The following is a 21,689-nucleotide window of genomic DNA, read 5'->3' on the forward strand; positions in this document are numbered from 1 at the left end:
GAGAGGGACAGAGTGTGAACAGGGGAGGGGCAGAGAGAGGGAGACAATCCAAAGCAGGCTCCAGGCTCTGAGCTGGCAGCACAGAGCCCGACATGGGACTCGAACTCACAAACTGCGAGATCATGACCTGAGCTGAAGTCAGATGCTTAACCAACTGAGCCACCCAGGGGCCCCCAAAATAGGTGGATTTTAGTCGTACCAGGTACAAGCAGGGTTGGAGAGCTGCCTTTAGTGAAAAGATTACCTGAGGACCTGTGCCAAGTCCCAAGAAACATCAGCTAGAGGCCCTGGGTGTTGGGGGCCAAGGCTGATCCTGAAGTCAATGCTTCCCTAACCCCAAACCTCGAGTTCATAAATGCAGAGATGAGATCATGTTGCTTGAGTGAGGATATGTCAAAGACCTAGGACCTTTCGAGGAGGAAGAAAAGCCAACAATGAAAATCTTGATCTAAAGGAAACTGAACTGTTCTCTAGGAAGAGAAGGAAGAAGTGCAGGACCCACCAGCCTGGCTGTGAGCGGGGGGAAGATGGTAGGCTTCAGGTTGTCTCTTGTCCCCATAGAAAGGGAGGTGCCTTGCTGAGGGGATTGGACTAGCTTCCATTCTCCCCTCTGGGTATTTTTAAATAGTAGCCAACACTATAACTAGATAGATAGGGCCTATCAGTGTCTTGAACACTAATCTCTTCCCTTACCCCCAGTGAGACTAGCACATCGTGGGCATCAACCTTTCCTCACTTGAATTACTCCCCTGTTATGGAGAAACTGTTCATTCCTGTTGTGTGTTCTTTTGTCCTTAGTCACGCAGAGAGAACCCTCACCAAATAGCCTTTAGGAAGGAACTTCCTTCCTCAGGAGTCCTTCATTCACTGTTCACTTACTCCCTATAAACTAAGGTTTCTGCAGTGCTCTGTATACTCCACTCTGGCTCAAACTCTTGTAATTTGAATTCGGTAGTTTATGCTTCCTGAGGAGAAAAGGGTCCTTGACACCTTCCACATACAACCTATAAAATAGGGACTATTTATTAAAGGTGCTTTTGCATGTGGCTCTGAGCTACAGGCTATGGAAGTCCTCGTCTCCAGAGGTTTTCAAGCTACCTGCTATGCCTGTCGGGTCCCCACCCACTTTCTGCTCACTCCCCAGCATGGAGTCTCTGGTGTCTAATGAAAGCTGAACTACACCGGAAGGCCTTTCCGCACTCAGCACATTCATAGGGTTTCACACCAGTGTGAATTCTCTGATGCTGACTTAGGGAGGAGCTCTGGTTAAACGCCTTCCCACACTCATTGCACTCATAGGGTTTTTCTCCTGTGTGAATGATGTGATGTCGAATAAGGGCTGAGCTCTCGCTGAAAAACTTCCCACACTCGTTACATTTATAGGGCTTCTCCCCGGTGTGGGTCTTCTGGTGGATTATGAGGTTTGTACTTTGGCTGAAGGCCTTCCCACACTCGCTGCACTTGTAGGGTTTCTCTCCCGTGTGAGTCCTCTGGTGGTTTGTGAGGTTTGCACTCTGGCTGAAGGCCTTCCCGCACGCGCCACACTTGTAGGGTTTCTCCCCCGTGTGGATTCTCTGATGCTGAATGAACGCGGCACAGTAACTGAAGGCCTTCCCGCACTCCCTGCACTCGTACGGCTTCTCCCCTGTGTGCGTCCTCTGGTGGTTGGTGAGGTTCGCACTGTGGCGGAAGGCCTTTCCGCAGTCGCTGCACTCGTAGGGCTTCTCTCCCGTGTGGATTCTCTGATGCTGGACGAGGGCTGAGCAGTCACTGAAGGCCTTCTCGCACGCGCTGCATCTGTAGGGCTTTTCTCCAGTGTGGGTTCGCTGGTGTTTTGTGAGGTTGGCATTCTGGCTGAAGGCCCTTCCACATTGGTTGCATTTGTAAGGCTTCTCCCCGGTGTGAATCCTCTGGTGCTGAATGAGAGATGAGCTCTGGCTGAAAGCCTTCCCACACTCATTACACTCATAGGGTTTCTCCCCGGTGTGACTCTTCTGGTGCTGAGACAGGGAAGAGCAGTAACTGAAGGCTTTGCCGCATTCGCTGCACGTATATGGCTTGGCTCTGTGAGGCTTCATTCTATCTGAATTCTTCCTGAAGCTCTTCGTATGTGCTTCCCATTTCCGGGGCCTCACTTCTGTAGGAACCCTCTGTTGTGGAGAAAGGACTGGTCTCAGGTTGCAGCTCTTCCCCAGTTCACTGTTCCTGGGGTCTGACTCCCCAGGGGGCATCTCTCTACTTGTGTCTTGGAATGAATTTTCAGAAATGTCTTGCTCGGGTGGTGATTCAGACATAATCTTCCAGTCTGAAAAATATTTAGAAAACCATTTTTCCAGTTTGGTGGAAGCAAAGGTCCTACTGGAATACAAAGGCTGATGGGCTTTGCCCGAGCTCTTCGGCAGACAGGTCTGATGCTCTACCCCTTTCAACCAGAACACACCTCACATTTCTGTTCCAAACTGTAAAACATTGACCAAGATGGCTCTTCAGATACATAAACCCGCTTTATTCCCTTTCCTAAAGTGCAAAGGGATATAGAGAAGTTTTACCCTCCTCAGATGTAAGGCTCCCTTATTTCTGACCCTTTCCTCTGCTTTGGCCAAATACTGGGCAATGTCCATGTGTCTTCTTAGTCTCACAATTCTTGGTGTGGTTTTGGCAATCTGCTTACCAAACTTACTTTAAGAAGCTGATGATCGGGGCACCTGGGTGGCTCAGTCAGTTAAGCATCTGACTCTTGATTTAGGCTCAGGTCATGATCTCACGGTTTGCAGGTTTGAGGCTCGTGTGGGCTCTGTGCTGACGGTGCAGAGCCTGCTTCAGGTTCTCTCTCCCCCTCTGTTCCTCCCTCACTGTGCTCTCTCTTTCTCTCACAAAATAAACTTGAAATTAAAAAAAAAAAGGAAAAAAAAGCTGATGACCAATGCCAGCAAGATGAAACTTTTTCACCTATCAAATCTCAAAATCTGGCTAATCCTAGAGTGTTGGCAAGGGTGCAGCATCATGAGATCTTACCCACTGGTGTGATCGCATGAACTGGGACAGCCTTTCTGGAGAGCAATCTGGTTGTGTCAAGAGTCTTTAAAATGTTGACATTGGAACTGCACTTGTAAGAATCTATCCTAAGGAACTAATGAGAAACTACACAAAGCTGTGTTGACAAAGTTGCTCACACCATCATTTGTCAAAGAAAAGCAAACACCTTTCAATAAAGGAATGATGATAGTACAGCCAATTGAGGGACACTACTTAGCAATCAAAGGTCACGTTTGGAATAGGTACACTATAGTACCTTTTGCAGAAAGGTATTGAGAAAACACTGGAAATATATACAATGTGAATGTAACCTGCGTTATCTTTGGGTTGTGGGATCAGGAGCAATTTTTATTTCCTTCAGTGTTTGCCTGTATTTTCTAATGTTCTCTAATGTTAGTGTTACAATAAAAGTCACAAAAACCACCTCAGAGAATATGCAGTGATTTAAAAAAGACCCTGTAAGTTATATTCAGCATATACTCAGACCACGTAAATCAACCTCAGAAAAAAGTATTATTGCATTTTGTTATATGAAGAAGATGGAGGCAGCTCTGTGTGGTGGGAGGATAGGGGAACTTGGGTTTTTTTCTTATCCTTTGCCAAATCTCAAATTAACATATTTTTACCAGAAAATAGTTATTTTATTGTTTTTAGAAAAATAATGTAAGTGTGCTAGTGGGGGAGAGCAGTAGAGGGAAAGAGAGAATCTTAAATAGGCTCCGTGTTCAATGCAGAACCCGATATAAGGATCATGACCTGACCCAAAGTCAAGAGTTGAATGCTCAACCGAATGAGCCCCTCAGATACCCTGAAAAAAGTTATTTTAAATAGAATAAACAGCATTGCTTTTATAATCAGAAAGTAGATATTAAAAAGAAATTTTTCTAAGTTTATTTTGAGAGAGACAGACAGCATGAGTGGGGGAAGGGCAGCTAGGAAGGAAGAGAGAGAATCCCAAGCAGGCTCCATGCTGGCAGCACAGAGCCAATGTGGGGCCCAAACCCATGAAGCCATGAGATTATGACCCAAGCAAAACCAAGAGACAGACGCTTAACCAACCGAACCACCAAGGCGCCCTGAGACAGATATCTTTTAAAGAGTTAATGATTCTTAACCTTTGGCTCTCCCTCATTTTAAGAGAAAACTCTAAAATGTGAGTAATGTATATTTGGGACCTGAAGCACAGGGTCCCACACACCTGTGTCCTACACGGGGCCTTGCACATAAGGGGGTGGACTTTTGGGGGGGCTACGGAGCTGCTTTTCACAAGGCTCAATTCTCCTGACAACTCTTTGGGTTTCTACCCTCTCAGAGGACAGAATAACAAGGTCGGTTCTGGGTGACTTATATTTGAATTTTGTTTTGTTTTGTTTTTTGAGAGAAGGAATCCCAAACAGACTCTGTGCTATCATTGCAGAGCCTGACGTGGGTCTTGAACCCACAAAACTATAAGATCATGACCTGAGCTGAATTCAAGAACCAGACACTCAACAGACTGAGCCCTTATTTGAATAAGAGCCCCTATTTGAATTTCTATAGAGAATCCTGACCCAAACTGCTGGGGTTTAAGTCCAGCTCTGCTTCTCACTAGCTTTGTGACTGTGGGCAGACTATTTAATCTTTCCATTTCTTGGGTTCACTAGTTATAAATGTAGCTCTTGCAAAATTACCATGAGGATTAAATGAGTTACAACACACGAGGGACAGTTAAATGTTATATGAGTGCTTGCAACACACGAGGGACAGTTAAATGTTATATGAGTGCTTGTTATTATCTTAGACGTCTTCTTTGTAAACTCCCTTAAATGGTTTCCCTCCAGGGCACATGAGCATACTAATGCCCAATCTACCAAGAGCACAGCAGCCCCATTTCGGATTGAGGGCATCTCCATGTAAATCAGTATTTGATTATGTGTAGCTATGACAGCTCTTAAAACCCCACCATCTATCTGAGGAAAGGTGGAAAGGAGGAAAAGTGCCAAGAACAGCAGCAGAGGGAGACGGGGCAGTGCAGGAGACCACGAGATGCTCATGGATCATTCTACCTCAGTCTGCAACTGCCCGGGGTAGTGGCTCCTGTAGGAGACTAAAGATGTCCGAATGTGCCCCAAAAACAGAACAACTGATTGTCCCTTTCGAGCCAGTGTCTTTGTCGGTCTTCCTGTTTACCTGCTCTGCTCAGGTCAGGGTCATCCTTAATGCCCCTGCCCGCTCACATCCAATTCACTAGCAAGTCCTGTTGGCTTTAACACCCACATATGTCCTGAATCCTTCCTACCAGCCGCCACCCTCTCACCCTGGAATGTCTACAAGAGACTCCTAACTCATCTCCCTGCTCCTACTCTTGAACCCTCCACATACAATTTTCAAACACAAATCAAGTACTGTCCCCTCCCTGCTCAAAACCCTCAATGGCTTATGTCGATAAAATCTGGATGTCACAGCATGGCCTCCAAAGCCCTATCTGTCCCCCGCCTACCACTCTCCCCCCATTTCCTGAGGCCCAGGGTCTTCTGACCTTAATACAAGTCAAGCCCATCTCCAACAGCTTCAAAACATGCTGTGTCCCAGAATGTTCGTCCCCCAGACACTCACACGGCTGGCTCACTCTCTTCCTTGAGACCTCGGCTCTAATGTCACCTCCTCCAAGTGGTCTTTCCTAGTCGTCTGACCTACAACAGCGGCCCCCTTCCATCTGTATTCCTGTTCTCACCTTCACACCCCAGTCACTACTCCCTTATCCTGCTTTTGGCTCCTTCACAGGGCTCATCACTATCCGGTATTACACGTCACTTGGTTTACTCATATCTCACTAGGATGCGTGCAGAGACTGTATCTTCGTTTTCTCTTGTACTTTCAGTAGCTAAAACCATTCCAGGCATTTACCGAATGTTTAATGCAAATTTGCTGACTGAATAACAAATCCAATGAGCATGTGGCAAACTAACCGGCTGTGCCTGGGGAAATGTCAACATGCACAACGGAAATCCCTAGAGCAGGCAGTGAGGCGAAAGGTACTTTAAAGACCTGGCTCTGCCGCTGCGGGAGGGCTAGGATGGGACTACGAGGGCTCTGAAGCCAGCCCGTGGAGGGGAGCAACGCCCAGGAGGCGCTGTGACTCAGAGCAGAGGTGCCACACCACGGAGCAGGCTACTTGTCACTCTAGTAGCCAGACTTCAACTTTTCTCAAACTGCTTCATGACCATAAGGCTAATACAGCACTCCATAGTTGAGAACTTCCTTTTTCATGCATATTAGTTTGTGAAATAACATTTTGTTATTTAGATTTTTTAGGCAGAGAAACAAGCAACCACATAACTAACAGTTTACTCTGAATCCATGTAATTTCTAAGTAGTAAGCCAGGACTTGCCTGGCTTTCCTGTTTCTACACTAGTACTGTGATACCTCAGAGCATGGATGCTTGGTGCTAACACCCTTTCCGAAGTTCTATTTTTTTTTTAAATGTTTATTTTTGAGAGAGAGCAAGCGAGTGCAATCAGGGGAGTGGGAGAGAGACAAGGAGACACAGGATCCGAAGCAGGCTCTAGGCTCCGAACTATAAGCATAGTGCCTGATACAGGGCTTGAACCCATGGACTCTGAGATCATAACCTGAGCTCAAGTTGGACGCTTAACTGACTGAGCCACCCAGGCATCCCTCAAGTTCTATTTCTAGTAACATGGTGATCTGACCTCTCTAGGCTCTTGAAACTCTCTGAGGCTGTGATGAAACCTTCTTCCAGAAAAATGCAGCTATCGCCTTACCTAATGATGGAACACCACATTCAATTTCGGAAGTTCTACACAGGGGAGACAGCCCAGGAGAAAAGGCCCCGCCTAACAGGTAAGGTGCTGGGCAGCAGAGGGACTTGAGCAACGGGAGGGGCAGGAGCACTGAGGCTCCCTGTAAAGGAAAGATCTCAGCAAGTTTGAGTAGTGGTTGGGGTAACAGTGAGGGCTGGAGCCTGAAGGTAGGGGTGGAGTGAGCAGCTGTGGATGAGGAGCAAGAGATAAACAAGGAAGATACAGCTTTCCTTTTGTTTTTCCTAAGGTTCTCAGTATAAGCTCTCTATGAAATTCTAGCATGGTCATGCAGACAGGGAGAAGGTGGGGAGGGAAGCAGGGAGAGGGAGGCATCCAATTAAGGACCAGAGAGAGATAAACGTAGGTATCACAGTTGAAGGTAGGGGAGAGCCTCACTGAGATGAACCCAAAGCAGAGAAAGTGCTGGCCAGCAATGATGACTTCATTCTCCTAGAGCCCAGCAACACCACCTGCGGTCGAAGGTATCTCCCACCCCAGGGAACTTAGTGAGGAGGAGATGTGGAATAGTGGGCTTTGCAGTCAGACAGGCCTCGCTTCAAACCCCAGCCATGCCACTTTCTAGCTGTGAGGCTCTGATAATTGGTCTCTATCAGATTTAATTTCCTCATCTGTATAATGGGGATAATAATGTCTACCTCATGGGATTGTTAAAATAACCAAACCAAATGCACTTCCAAAGGGCTTTTGCTCCCCAAACACATGGACTTCGGTGCGTGCTCACTCACCAGGACAGGTGCTCCTCAAGCCTCCTCCCTCCAGCATCCATGGGCCTTCTTCCCTTTGTTCCAACTGGGAGTTCATGCCAGGCTGGGAAACTGGAAGTCCTATTCAAGGGGGAAAATGGGCTTTAGAGGTTTAGATTAAGTATACATAGCCACCCAGAACTCAGGAGAGTGGAAACACACTAGTCAGGTCATTTATTTCATTCACTCAGTAAGGATGTATTGAGCACTTACTTGGTGCCAGGCACAGAGGGATGCACACAGTGCCAAGGAGGGGTCAAGTCGGGGAGTGAAGTTAAGCCCCCAAAGCCAGTTATTAAGAAAGACAGGAACTTACTGTTCCTGGGAACCCTCCTGGGAAGTAAGAAAACAGGGAGGTGCAGTCTCACGGGAACAAAATGAAACTGCCTATTTCCCAACCTGGAATGCAGAGACCTTACACGAGGGAACCACGAGGAATAAACACTATCCCTCTTGTGCGTCAGTAAATTGGAAAGTGCCACTCAATACTAGAAAGTGCCACAGATTTTCAGAACGGAGTAGATTCTAAATTTCAAATGGTTTCCTTACCCAGCAGGACCAAGTTCCTGGTGTTTTCTGGGATCCCCTCCTTGAACCTGTCCCTAGGAGCAGGGATCAAGTGCCTCCACCCATCCTGGGTAAAAGCTACAGTCACACTGCTGAAGGGCATGGATCCCTGAAACAACAAGCACATTCCTTTAACATTTATTTATTTTTTGACAGAGACAGAGTGCAAGCTGGGGAGGGGCATAGAAAGAGAGGGAGACAGAATCTAAAACAGGCTCCAGGCTCTGAGCTGTCAGCAAAAAGCCTGCAGTGGGGCTCGAACTCACAAACCTCAGGATAATGACCTGAGTCGAAGTCAGATGCTCAACTGACTGAGCCACCCAGGCGCCCCAAACAACAAGCACATTCCTGCTCGCCCAGTGGCCTTAGGATAGAAGGCAGCCCTGGGTAGTTTAAGAAAAACATTTACTGATCACTTCCTATGTGCTTCTCACTATACTGGATACTGACACACAAAAATAAATCAAATACAGTCTCTTTGCACGTTTACAACTCTGACAGACTCTGTATATAAACAGAGCGCATATACATCTGTTTCTACATAAAACAAGTAGCTGGGAAGAAACAGGTGCTTGGGAACTGAAAGAGACAATGTAGAAAAAACAAAAATTGAACATATATGTTTACGCAATGAGAAATCAGAAAGAACTGTGAAAGGTCAGTTCTTCAGAACATGTGATAAACGTCCCTGTGAACTTGGACATCACACGGTACAAAAGGAAAACCAGATGTGTCTGTGGCCACCTGTAGTAGCGTGTCAGAAACGTGGACAGACCAGGGGCCAGGATAACGGAGAAGGAATCCTGGGTGGAGGGCGCGGGAAGACCACAGAGAGGAGGGGACTGCTGAGCGGGCTTGGAGGAGGGAGAAAGAGGAGGTGGTGAGGCACCATGAGCAAAGGAATGGAGGCGAGGAAGTCCTCGCGTCTGTTTTCAGCACAAGTAAGGCACCCGCATCTACCTCGTGGGCCATGCCAGGACCCTGTGTGTCCATCTTCCCCGTCCCCGCAGCAACTCCCCGCGTCTTCACTGCCTTCCATCTTCACTGCCCTCCCCGCCCTCCCACCAGGGTCTCTAAAGCTCCCACATTTCTCTTCGCGGCGCCGTCGCTGCCTTATCCGAAGCCAGCATCATTTTCCAAAGTACAATACATCTCTTGACCTCTGGTTTTACCTGTTCTCCCAACCCCATCTTTCATACTGAGAAATGCACTACATAGGACAAAGAGGGTCATTTTTTAAACCTATGAAATATTTAAAACATTTGGGTCATTTTATAATGGTCAAGAAAAGTAAAATCACCATAAAGATGTAACTCTCACGAACTAGAAATAACCATGTGAAATTCATAAAGAAAAAAATACCGTAGGAAATACAAGAACAAACGTAAGATACTACAGCTACGAGATGTTACAAGAACTCGGGCGTTAGCAGGGTTAATACAAAATAAACAACAAAACAGAGCGATGGAATAACTGAGCAATTTAATAATTGCTAACTGAGCTGAGCCATCACACCCTCCGCTCTGCAATTACACTATACCTGTGTGTCATGGGGTGACAAAAGACAAACACTGTCCTTGTGGAACACAGACCAGCTGAATGGGCAGACAGAAATCAAAGTGACAATTCTGGAATATCTAAGAAAATAGGACCCACAGCCAACCGCTTTCACTACCAACAAGAAAAGAAGAAGCAAATTAGAAATTTGACTTAAGAGGTTAAAGGTTAAAAGGTCAATTTGAAAAATAAATCTGACAAGTGAAAGCAAAAACCTGAGAAAGAAAAATCTGTTATTAAGAGAACTGATAAGAATATCCAAGAGCAGACTTTCTAAGGAAAAGAAACAGACCATTACCCAGTCTAGTCAAGTAAAAAGAGAAGGCAGTTCCTACCCTGGTAGAAGAACTATGCGATGGAATACGCTAGGAATGATTCTGTAGAACACTCTTAACGAAACGGAGAAATACTGATCAAATTCTGTGACGTGGAAATAAAAAGAAAGTTATAAAGCAGGACAAACCCATTTTGGGAAAGTAGAAGAGGGAGACTCATGGGGGCATATGGCTGGCTCAGCCGGTAAAGCAAGTGACTTTTCATCTCGGGATTGTGAGTTTGGGCCCCAAGTTGGGTGTAGAGCTTACTTAAAAATAAAATCCTGGAGCACCTGGGTGGCTCAGTCAGTTAAGCAACGAACTTTGATCTCGACCTAAGTCAGGATCTCACAATTCATGAGATTGGGATTCTCTCTCTCCCTCTCTCTCGGCCTCTCCCCTGTCTGATCTCACCCTTTCAAAAAAAGAAACAAAAGAACAACACACACACACACACACACACACACACACACACACACACATCTTTAAAAACTTAAAAAAAGAAAAGGAAAGGAAGAATATGCCTGAAAGGACGCAAATGAAAACGTTAAGTGTTTTAATTCTCTGTGGGAAAAAGGGTGAGTTTTTGGGTGTGTTTTCTGTGTTTTTCAGGTTTTCTACAAGAAACATGAATTCCTTTCGTAATTAACCAACAGAAACAAAAACCTCTTAGTATTTGAAAGAAAGAAAGAAAGGAAGAAAGAAAGAAAGAAAGAAAGATGGAAGGAAGGAAGGAAGAAAGAAAGAAAATGAGGCTGCCTCTCAGAGCAAATTTCAAACTTACGTGGGTCCCAGCTGAGAGGAGACCAGCTGCCATGCCTTCATGTCCCGTGGTTTCCTCGGGTGGAAGGCCAGGGTCTGGGGAAGGCGGCTCTGGAGGAAGGGAAAGAAACCAATAAGGCTTAAAAGTTATAGCTCCCCAAGCTAGAAAGTCTCACATTCGCGCTCCAAAGGGGGTTCAAAGGACACCGCAGGGTCTGGGGCACTCGGACTGAATGCGCAGACCTGCAGGGGAATGTAAATTTCCCATTGCCCCTCCTACCTCAGAAACCCCATCAATTCACTCAGATGCAGGGAGTTATGAGTGTAACAGACTCAAGAAGGGGAAGTCCACTACTTACCAGCAGCGTGCTAGTCACACACCCTTTCTACGGCTCATTTTTTTCACCTATAAATGAGGATGATGATCCTTTGTGTTTTTAAAAAAATTTTTTAAGATGTTTATTTTTGAGAGACAGAGTGTGAGTGGTGGAGGAACAGAGAGAGAGGAGACAGAGAATATGAAGCAGGCTCCAGGCTCTGAGCTGTCAACACAGAGCCTGATGCGGGGGTTGAACTTGGGAACAGTGAGATCATGACTTGAGCCGAAGTGGGACGCATAACCAACTGAGCCCCCCAGGTGCCCCATGGATGACGATCCTTTGTAAAGATGCTGTGAAGATGAAAGAAAAATGCGGACAAAGCAGCTAGCACAATGCCTAGCAGGTAAGCACACAGTTGACAATTATCACCTACTGCTCAGTTCGCTGGGAAAAAGTGCTCCGCAGGTTTCAGACAGTTACCAAATCAAAAGAGATAATGATCGAGTGGAATTCATCCCAGGAATGCAAGAATGACTCAACATATGAAAATCAATCAACATAATATACCACAGGTAATAAAAAGTCAAAGACCCACATAGATCATTTCAATAAACACCAAAAAGGCCATTATGCAAAATCTGATACCCTTTCCTGATAAGACACACTCAATAAACCAGAAAGAGCAGAGAACATCTTCAATTTGATAAAAGGCAACTACAGAAAATCCAGATTTACATCATACTTAATGGTGAAAGGCTGAAACATTCTTCTATGATCAAGACAAGGATATCTGCTCTCACCACTTCTATCCAGTATTATACTGGAGGGTCTAGCCAGGGACATTAGGAAGGGCTGGGGGAGAAAAAAAAAAAGGCATCCAGATTGGAAAGGAAGAAATGAAATTATCAGTATTTGTAGATACGATTTTGTATACAGAAAATGCTGAGGAAGGGTACCTGGCTGTTTAAGTCAGTAGAGAATGGGACTCTAGATCTCAGGGTTGTAGTTGAAGCCCATTAGGTATGGAGCCTACCTAAAAAAGAAGTAAATAATAAAATAAAATAGCCCTGCTATTTAGAAAGAAAACGAAAAAAATAAATCCTAAGGAACCCACAAAAGCAAAACAAAAAAAAACCTATGACAGCTAAACCAGTTCAGCAAGGTTGCAAGATCCAAGATGGGGATACAATAAAAAGGTAACCCAATTAAAAATGGGCAGAAGATTTAAATAGATACACTAGCAATGTATAATCCAAAAGTGAAATTAAAGAAAACGATTCCATTTGCAAGAGCATTAAAAGACTAAAACACTTCGGAATAAATTTAACAATGGAAATGTAAGACACACACACTAAAAGTTACCAAACACTGTTGAAATTATGGACGATTGAAATAAATGGAAAGAATCCCCATGGATTCATGGATTGGAAGACAACAATGCTGCGATGGCAATACTCACCACACTAATCTAAAGAATTATGCAGTCCCTACAGAATTACGCAAAATCCCAGAGGACTTTTTAATAGAAACCGATTAAGCTGATCCTAAAATTCATCTAGAAATGCAAATGGCCCAGAAGAGCCAAACAATCTGGAAAAAGAACAAAACTGGAGAACTCATATTCACACTGTCAAAATCTACAAAGCAAGAGTAATTAAGGAGTGTGGTCCTAGTTTGAGGATAGAAATATAAATCAATGGAGAAGAACCAAGAATCCGGAAATAGATCCATGTATTTGTGGATAATTGATTTTCAAAAAGAGTGCCAAGAAAGTAAGTAGGGAAAGATTAATCTTCAAAAAGATGGTGCTGGGGAGGTGCCTGGGTGGCTCAGTTGGTTAAACGTCCAACGTTGGCTCAGGTCATGATCTCATGGTTCGTGGGTTCGAGCCCCGAGTTGGGCTCTGTGCTGACAGCTCAGAGCCTGGAGCCTGCTTTGGATTCTGTGTCTCCCCTTCTCTGCCCCTCCCCTGCTTATGCTCTCTCAGTAATAAGTAAACATTTAAAAATATAAAATAAATAAATAAATCTTTAGTACCTCTGATGAGGCAACGGTTTCATAGACATGACACCAAAAGCACAAGCAACAGAAGAAAAAATAAACTGAATTTCACCAAAATTAAAAACTTGTGCTTCAAAAGGCACTAGCAAGAAAGTAAAAAAGATAGGCACAGAATGGCAGAAAAGTATCTGTAAATCATTTATCTTCTAAAGGTCTAGTATCCAGAATATTTAAAGAATTCTTACACTTCAACAATAAAAAGACAAATAGCTCAATTAAAAGGTGGGCAAAGGATATGAATAGATGTTTCTTTCAGCAAGATATACGAACAGCCAATAAGTACATGAAAATATACTCAAAGTCGCTAGTCATTTGAGAAACGCCTATCAAACCATTATGAGATGCCTCATACCCACTAAGATGGCTACAATAAAAAAGATGGAAAACGAGTGTTGATGAGGATGTGGAGAAACTAGAACTCTCAAACTTTGCTACCGGGACCGTACAGCCACTGTGGAAAACGGTTTGGCAGTTCCTCAGAAAGTTAAACAGAGTTCCCATATGACCCGGCAGTTCCTCTCCTAGATATACACATTCACACAAAAACTCGGGCACATGTTGTCATAGCAGCATTATTCATAAGAGCTGATAGTGAGGAACAAAATGTCGTCTAGCAACAAAATGAAATATCAGCCATAAAAAGGCATGAAGTACATTCATTCATGTTACAACACAGGTGATCCCTGAAACATAGTATTCTAAGTGAAAGAAGCCAGACATATATATTGTAGGATTTTTTTTTTGTCCTTTTAAAGTTTGTTTATTTTGAGAGAGAGAGAGAGAGAGAGAGAGACCGCACGCAGGGGAGGTGCAGAGAGACAGAGGGTCCACGCTGTCAGTGCAGAGGTGCAGAGCCTGATTTGGGGCCACATCTCATGAACCTGAGCTGAAATCAAGAGCTGGACACTTGAGACTGAGCCACCCAGGTGTCCCTGTATGATTCTATTTTTATGAAACATCCAGAAGAGGCAAATCTACAGGAACAGAAAGTAAAAATCCATAGAGACTGGGAGAAGAGGGAATGAGGAGCGGTGGCTAATGGGTATGGGCTTCTTTGGGGGGTGATAAAAATGTTCTGGAATTAAGTAGTGGTGGTGGTTGCACAACCTGGCAAACTAAAAGCCACTTTATTGTACACATTAAAAAGTAGTACACAGGCCTGGATATTGGTTTTAGTACAGACTTTATGTTACTAAATGGTACCCAACTCCATTGGACCTTAATGTCCTCTCTGGTGGTACCAAGAGGAGGATAATCATCCTGTTGCTGTCCCCAGGTCTCTGGGGGAAGAGAATCCAAAATGCCAAACTTGCACTTGAAAAATTACAGACCAATACGGGGACCCCTTGATCTATACGGGAGGATGGTACAGGCCTCGGTAGTTACCCACACGTTTGTTCTGTTGTATAAATTGCTCAAGGTGCTTTCAAGAACGTTATCTGATGCTCGGTTTTTAGACGCAAACAAGGTAGTTAACGTTATTTTAGGCTTCCCTCCAGAAGAAACGCAGGTTAAAAGCCCTAACCAGTACCCCGGTGCTTAAACAGGAACGCTGGCCGTCTGATTCCACATCTCCAGTATCCTCTCCGACTTCACAGACCAACTGGGTTGAATAGGCCCTCAATCTCCTGTAGAGCAACTAGGCTCCTGTTCTGAGAATATCTGGCTGCTTCAAGAACGGCTGGAAGACCAGAAACAACAGGAAACACTGGGTTGTCCCATTTTCCTTCCCAGGGACCATTTACTTCGACTTTCAAATGCCAATGGTGCATCAAGCAGATCGGGGAAAGCAGGGTTTATCCAGGCCTGTGCGCCTCCAACTTTCCTCACCCTAAATTCTTTGCTCAAAAAAGGATCCAAACCAACCCCGTGTGGAAAGCATAAGCGCAGAGTTCTGGTCCCGGTCACACAGCGGTGTTAGTGGGCAAGCTGGAACAAGAAGCCGCATCTCCCGCAAGCCGCTCCCTCCACCCCTCCTTCTCACCTCCTTCCTCCAGCATTTGGACGCCACCTCGCGCCACCGCCTCCCAGCAGTCCTCTGAGCCCCAGTCGCGCTCTGCGGGCCTGCGGTGCCCGCTCCAGGCAGGACTCTTCCCTCCTGCTTCTGCCGTCAGACCCCGGGTCTGGCCCTGGGAACTCCGGTCGCGCGTGTCCAGTCGGGTCTCTGTCTCCCCAGCGGCAGCCAGGCCTCGCGGCTGGGGAGCCCGTGGCGCAACCACCGACTGGGTCTCAAGCAGAATGAGGCGTGGAAAAAGTCGCTCCCGGCTACCCGAGAACGCTCCCGGCTATCTGTCGCAGCTCAGAAGCCTCAGCCGCAGGCACTGCCAAAGGCCAGGCCCAGCTCGCGCGCCAAAGAGGACGCGCTCGAATACCGTCACTTCCGGCCATGCGTACGGACTTCCCCGCCCCAACGGACTCCACTTCCCAGAAGTCTCCGGGCCCAGCTCCTGACCAGAACGTTTTTCTTTCTCGGTGCCAGGTTTGTGACCCGCACACCCTTGTGAACCATCCTTCCCAGAGAGGCTCCGCCTGTTCCTGCTCCCGGAATCCCTTTTCCGTCATGCTTGGTTCACATTCCTTTCAGGTTCGCCGGAATTCCACGACCGGGGCCCGAAACGGGAAGCGACCTGGCCGCGAAGGATCCTGGGAGCGGTGGTTCTAGCGCAAGCGCAGACTTAACACAACACTGGCGCTGGGGGCTTGACTTCTGTTCATTTCTCCTCAGTGGTTCGGCGGTCTCGGAACACTGGATCCCGGGGGTCTTCTGGTAACGCGGCCTTCATTCACGTCAGGGCCCAATCCCAGCCGCCTTTATGGCCCTTTTGAGCAGTACCGGAAGTCTGGGAAGAGTAAAGGAAAGGAAGGCCCCTCAGTGTGAACAGGGCAGCCACAGGTTGGTGCCCTGGAACTCTCAAGAGTATAAGACTCTATCATCATATCAAGAGTATAGAAAATGACTTCATTAATTTCATGGGCAGAAGTCCTGGATAATGTTAATAGTGTTCCATTAGCACTGTTGCGGAGGAGATTTCCGAAATATTCTATCCTTTGGAGGCTTCCGCGCTATGCCAGAGGATATTTCCATGGGCTTCCTCAGAGCTCTGATGACATTTTCCCCTCTTGCCTGTTGAAAATTATTCACTACCCAGGCAATTTTCTGTTAATTCGGTTTTGAGACATTTTGACGTTAAGATTCTGTACTGTCTGTGCCTTTTCAGCCACAGCGGGTGGTTTTGGTTTTGGTTTTTGCCAAAAGAAGTTTGTGGGGCTTGTATGAATCTTACTGGGATTCACTCAATTGGGCAAGCCACACCCACGGATCTCTTTCAGATAACCTTATCTCTTTGTCGGGCTGCTGCAAATTTGAGCTTACAACCAGTGGAGGCCAGAAGACTAAGATGGGTCTCCTTGGGCTAAAATGAAGATGTGGGTGGGGCTATGTTTCTTCTGGAGGCTCTAGGGGAGAATCCCTTTCCTTGCTTTTCCCAGCTTCCAGAGGCTGCCTGCCCTCCTTGGCTCCTGACCCCGTCCAGTGGGTGCTGTTCTGCCTATTGCCCCCAGGCCCATTAGGTGCTAACCCCATAATGGCCAATGGACGGTAGCGGTTTTCCTGCCCTAGTCTTGGCCTTCCATCCGGGACCAAAGGGAGGAAGCCAAGGGCTTCACTCTTCAACTAATGCAATTCTGCCTATGGCCCCTGGGGGGCGTTAGGGCATTTCTTGCCTCAAGAATGCAGAAGCGAGGATTCTCCTGGAAGTTGTTTTGGGGGCAGGGATTGGACATGGGATGGGTGTGGGGGATTGTCCAGATTTCTACCTTGGGAGGGGTGAAGCGCAGCTGCTGCTGCTTCACCTGTCTTTTAGGGGTGTTCCTCCCTGCCTTCCATGGTCCCGTGCCTGATGGTGCTGGGCTGGGCTTCTGGGGCAGGTCTGAAACTGGGGCTGGCTCTGGTCCCTGAAGCATCTTGTGCTCTGATGAGAAGGCCCCAAGGAAGTCTTAAGGGGGCCTCTGAAGAGTGTGTGTGTCCACAGTCATTGGTACCTGTAAGTGGATGCTGGTAGCAATCAGTGATGGTCTGAGTAGGAGCTGCTGAGGCATCAGCGTAGGAAATAGACTATAAACAAGTGTAAAGGTTTCACATGTCCCTTTGAGGCACCCCTTGAGCATCCCCCCTTGCACACAGCTCCCAGCATTGCCTCATCACAGTCTCCCATCCACACGTGCACGGCCTCACCACCAGCAGCAGCTCACGTCCACTGAGCGCTTAGTCTGTGCCGTCCTCGGTTTGAGGTGCTTTACATACTTCTCTCTTTTCATCCTCACAACCCCATGAGGAGACAACATCATTGGGCCCATTTTACACGTGAATAAGCTGAGGCTTAGGTTAAATGACTCGTCCAGGTCACAGGCAGGGAGTAGTATAACCAGAATTTGAACTAAGCCCAATGTCTCTTACCCTCCACACTGCACTGGCTCCTGGCCCCTGGGTTATGGAGGAAAGAGACCAAGATAGAGTTGAAGCCACAACGACATTTTCCTTGCCCATGGCTTAACCATCTCCACTTCCATTATCATCATCTCCATCTCTCTATCTCACCTCCATCTCTTCTACCTCATCTTTGTCTCTGTCTATCTCCCCTCCATCTCCATCTGCCTCACCTCTGTCTCTTCTGTTTCACCTGCATCTCTCTGCCTCTCCTCCATCGCTTCCACATTACCTCCATCTCCATTTTCTGTCTTCATCTCTATCACCATCATCTTTCTCATCTCATTCTCTCATCTGCCACCTCTGTTTCTCATCTCCCTCTAACTCTATATGTAATAGCAGGGTTAAGAACACTGGAAACAATCTGAACATGGAGCAATGTGAGGTTGATTTAAGTTCTGACATAGTTATACAATAAATCCTCTTAATTTGTTGAATTTAACAAATATGTGAACACCTAACTCTTTGCCACACACTGTGACTCCAATGGCAAACGAACACTGCATTATCATTAAAAGAACGAAGAAAGCTTTCATTTCAAGCTGGTGGACTGAACCTACACATTTCCCCTTTTTCTTCCCAGAGTTCCCACTGAAATGACAGTGACGATGTATAAAGATGTAAAAAACCATAACAGAACTGAGAACAGGTGCAGGGGTGGGGTGCACATACCAGCTACTGCAATTAAAACCCTATAGCACTTCATTCCTAAGTATGGACAACCGAAGCTCACCAGATACTTGAGCTAGAACAGCGGCATAAAAGAGACGATTTCTGGAGGAAATCAGAGAAGACAATTTTCAAAAAGTTGAAAATGTACAAATAGTCTTACTCATAATGGTGAATACCGAGTGTTGTTGAGGATGTGAAACCACCAGAACTCTTGGACGCTGCTGATGGGAACGCAAAACGGCACCGCCGCTTTGGAAAACAGTTCAGCAGCTTCTTACAATAGTGAAACCAACTTACCGTATGAGCCGGTAGTTCCTCTCCTTGAGGAGACGTGTGTGCAAGTGCTCACAGCAGCTTTCTTCACGATAGCCCCAAATCGGAACTAGTCCAAATGTACAGTGGGACACTTCTCAACGGTAAAAAGAGAACTGCTGATGCGTGCAGCACGGATGAATCTTAAAAGCGCTCTGCTAAGTTAGAGAAGACAGCCGCAAAATACTACAAACGATAGGATTTTTGTAAAAGTCCAGGAAAGGAGAGGCGCCTGGTGGCTCAGTTTAGTGCCCAACTCTTGATTTCGGCTCAGGTCATGATCTTGCGGTTCATGGGATCGAGCCCAACAAGCCTGCTTGGGATTCTCTCTCTCCCTCTCTCACTGCCCCTCCCCTACATGTGTGCCTGCATGCTCTCTCTTACTCTCTTCCTCAAAATAAACATTTTTTAAAAATTCTAGTAAAGGCAAAATTATAGGGAGGAGACTGACTGCAAAGGGACATGAGGGAACATTTTGAGCTGATGAAAATGTCCTATATCTTGGTTGTGGTGGTGGGTACACAGCTCCACCTAAGTCATCAAATGTTTATACCTACAGTTGTTGAATTTTATGGTATACAAATAATGCCTTAATAAAGTCTATTTTTTAAAATGTTTTATTTATTTTTGAGACAGGGATAGAGATAGCATGAGCAGGGGAGGGTCAGAGAGAGGGAGACACAGAATCCGAAGACAGGCTCCAGGCTCTGAGCTAGCTGTCAGCACAGAGCCTGATGTGGGGCTTGAACCCACAAACCGTGAGATCATGACCTGAGCTGAAGTCGGACGTTTAACCGACTGAGCCACCCAGGCCCCCCAATAAAGTTTATTTTTAAGAGTGAAAATATGCGGGTATATTGCTTAGTTGGTTGCTTAGTTGGTTATGCATCCACTTCTTGATTTCAGCTCAGGTCATGATCTCACAGTGATGAGACTGAGCCCCATGCCAGGCTCTGCCCGGGGCGTGAAGCCTACTTGGGATTGTCTCTCCCTCTCTTTCTCTGCCCATCCCCAACTTGCACATGCACACACACTCTCCTTCACTCAAAATAATGTTAATAAACATTAAAAAAATATAAAATAGGGGCACCTGGATGGCTCAATCAGTTAAGTGTCCAACTTCGGCTCAGGTCATGATTTCATGGTCTGTGGGTTCGGGCCTCACACTGGGCTCTGTGCTGACAGCTCAGAGCCTGGAGCCTGCTTCAGATTGTGTCTCCCTCTGTCTCTGCCCCTCCCCTGCTCGCACTCTGTCTCTCTCAAAAATAAAAAATAAACATAAAAATTAAAAAAAATAAAAATAAAAGTAAAAATATGTATCCTCAGGGAAACCCCAAAGGGATTTCCATCACAAAGAAAAGTATAGGATACTATGAAAAAGGAACATATAATAAGATATAATTGAAAATGTCAAAGCACCAATCAAAAGAAGGCTGGAGTGGTTATACTGGCATCAGACAAAGTAGTCCTCAGAATGAGGAATATTAGCAGGGATTAAGGTCATTTCATAATGATAAAGGACAAAACAGTCAAAATGTAACAATCCCAGATGTGCATGCACCTAGTGATGAGCTCCACAGCACATGAAGCGAAATCCAACTATAAGGAGAAAGAAATCCACATTTACAGGCGGAGATTTCCACACTTCTCTCTCAATAAATGGTAGACCAAGTGGACAGAAAGTCAGAAAGGATGTAGAAAACCGAACCACTCTATTCAACAACTGACCTAATTGACATTTGTGGAATACTCCGCCCATCCACAGAATGTGGTTCTCAGCCTGGTGGGCCGCTGTGCAGGCAGGAAGAATGAGAACGTATATATGCAATTATTACCATGTGGACATGACTGTGCTTCTGGAAGTCTCTAAGGAACTTGGATTTTGCTAAGGCTGAAAGTTCCAGTGTATTACTTAGCACATTTTACTGAACTCAGAGCAGCCATTGCAGAATCTTCCAGAAATTCTCCTCATTGCTCAGACCTGGACCCAACTGCGCTTCCACTTCCCTACTCCCCAGTCTCCCCTGGGGCCGGGAACCTCGTACCCATGGTTCACTGGGCTGTAGAGAGCTGGGCAGGAGGACAAGGCTTAATAGAAGATGTCAAGGTGGGCACGTGTGGGGGCTGTACAGCCAGGGAGGTGACTAAAGCAGATCACGGAAAGGGAAGTGTGGTGTCCTCTACCTGTACGTAGTGATGCTAGAAAAGACAGATGTTGGGAGGAAGAGCTTTCAGAGTAGAATCAAATTCTTAAAAAAAATTTTTTTTTAATTTGAGAAAGAGAGAGAAAGTGCAAGCAGGGGAGATGGGGGGGGGGAGAGAGAGAGAGAGAGAGAGAGAGAGAGAATCTCAAGCAGAGATTTCACAACCCTGGGATCATGACTTGAGCTGAAACCAAGAGTCAGACACTTAACTGACTGAGTCATCAGCTCTGCTGTGCTGACAGCAGAGAGCTGGATGCAGGGCTCGAACTCACAAACCACGAGATCCCGAACTGAGCCAAAATCGACAGTCGGAGGCTTAAGCGTCTTTGCCATCCAGGCGCCCGAGGATAGAACCAAATCCTTAAAAGAAATTACCTCTGGAAAGGTACAGCTGCGCGTACTTACTGTATCACTTATCCAAAGCTAATGAGTTAATTAAGAAATAATTGTAAAGTGCTGAGGGCCACGCCTAGCAGACGGTTAACCGCTATAAAAATCATTATACCACATAAATCTGTGTTTTCCAATTTTCCTCCAATAAACATGTGCTACTTATATAATGGATAACAGAAGTAATTTATGAAAGACTTGTGGCTCCACTAAAGTCACTAGAAGAAGAAATGTGTCCTTGTTGTTAATAAGATCTGATGACTAATCCAGGGGACTAAGCCCAAGGATGAAGGAGCCAGAAATGATGTCCAAGTGCCAAGAATGAGCCCTGCTGATCAACAGACGTTCGTGGCGAGGCCCAGTCCGCGGGAGGCCTGGTACCCGGAAGGGATGGGAAAATGTCCTTCTCAAACTGCATTTCACACAAAGAGGCCAAGGCC

General features: G+C 46.0%; 1 protein-coding gene across 3 annotated transcripts; it reads right to left on the reverse strand.

Moving 5' to 3' along the window:
• Positions 1 to 998: 998 nt before the first annotated feature.
• On the reverse strand, positions 999 to 15,520 carry ZNF79 (zinc finger protein 79). Of its 3 annotated transcripts, XM_039229576.1 has the most exons (5): positions 15,170 to 15,520; positions 10,827 to 10,915; positions 8,154 to 8,280; positions 7,587 to 7,685; positions 999 to 2,305 (listed from the first exon to the last, which is right to left on the reverse strand). In XM_039229576.1, exons 1-5 carry the CDS (start codon positions 15,183 to 15,185, stop codon positions 1,134 to 1,136), a joined length of 1,503 nt encoding a protein of 500 aa, XP_039085507.1. In that variant the 5' UTR covers positions 15,186 to 15,520; the 3' UTR covers positions 999 to 1,133. The 3 variants fall into 3 exon arrangements, with proteins under 3 accessions (XP_039085507.1, XP_039085508.1, XP_039085509.1); XM_039229577.1 differs by lacking the exon at positions 10,827 to 10,915; XM_039229578.1 differs by lacking the exons at positions 8,154 to 8,280; positions 15,170 to 15,520 and having other exon boundaries at positions 10,827 to 10,883.
• Between the last annotated feature and the right edge of the window lie 6,169 nt (positions 15,521 to 21,689).

The sequence above is a fragment of the Hyaena hyaena genome, unplaced genomic scaffold (assembly GCF_003009895.1).
Source record: "Hyaena hyaena isolate Hyena2069 unplaced genomic scaffold, ASM300989v1 scaffold_38, whole genome shotgun sequence".
In the NCBI taxonomy this organism is placed as follows: domain Eukaryota; kingdom Metazoa; phylum Chordata; class Mammalia; order Carnivora; family Hyaenidae; genus Hyaena; species Hyaena hyaena.

Excerpts from the sequence above, each read along its gene's own strand:
- ZNF79 (XM_039229576.1), bottom strand. Across the intron at positions 8,281-10,826 it reads TCCTCTCAGCTGGGACCCAC|GGATCCATGCCCTTCAGCAG; the intron begins GTAAGTTTGAAA and ends TTGTTGTTTCAG. Across the intron at positions 7,686-8,153 it reads CAGGAACTTGGTCCTGCTGG|GACTTCCAGTTTCCCAGCCT; the intron begins GTAAGGAAACCA and ends CCCCTTGAATAG.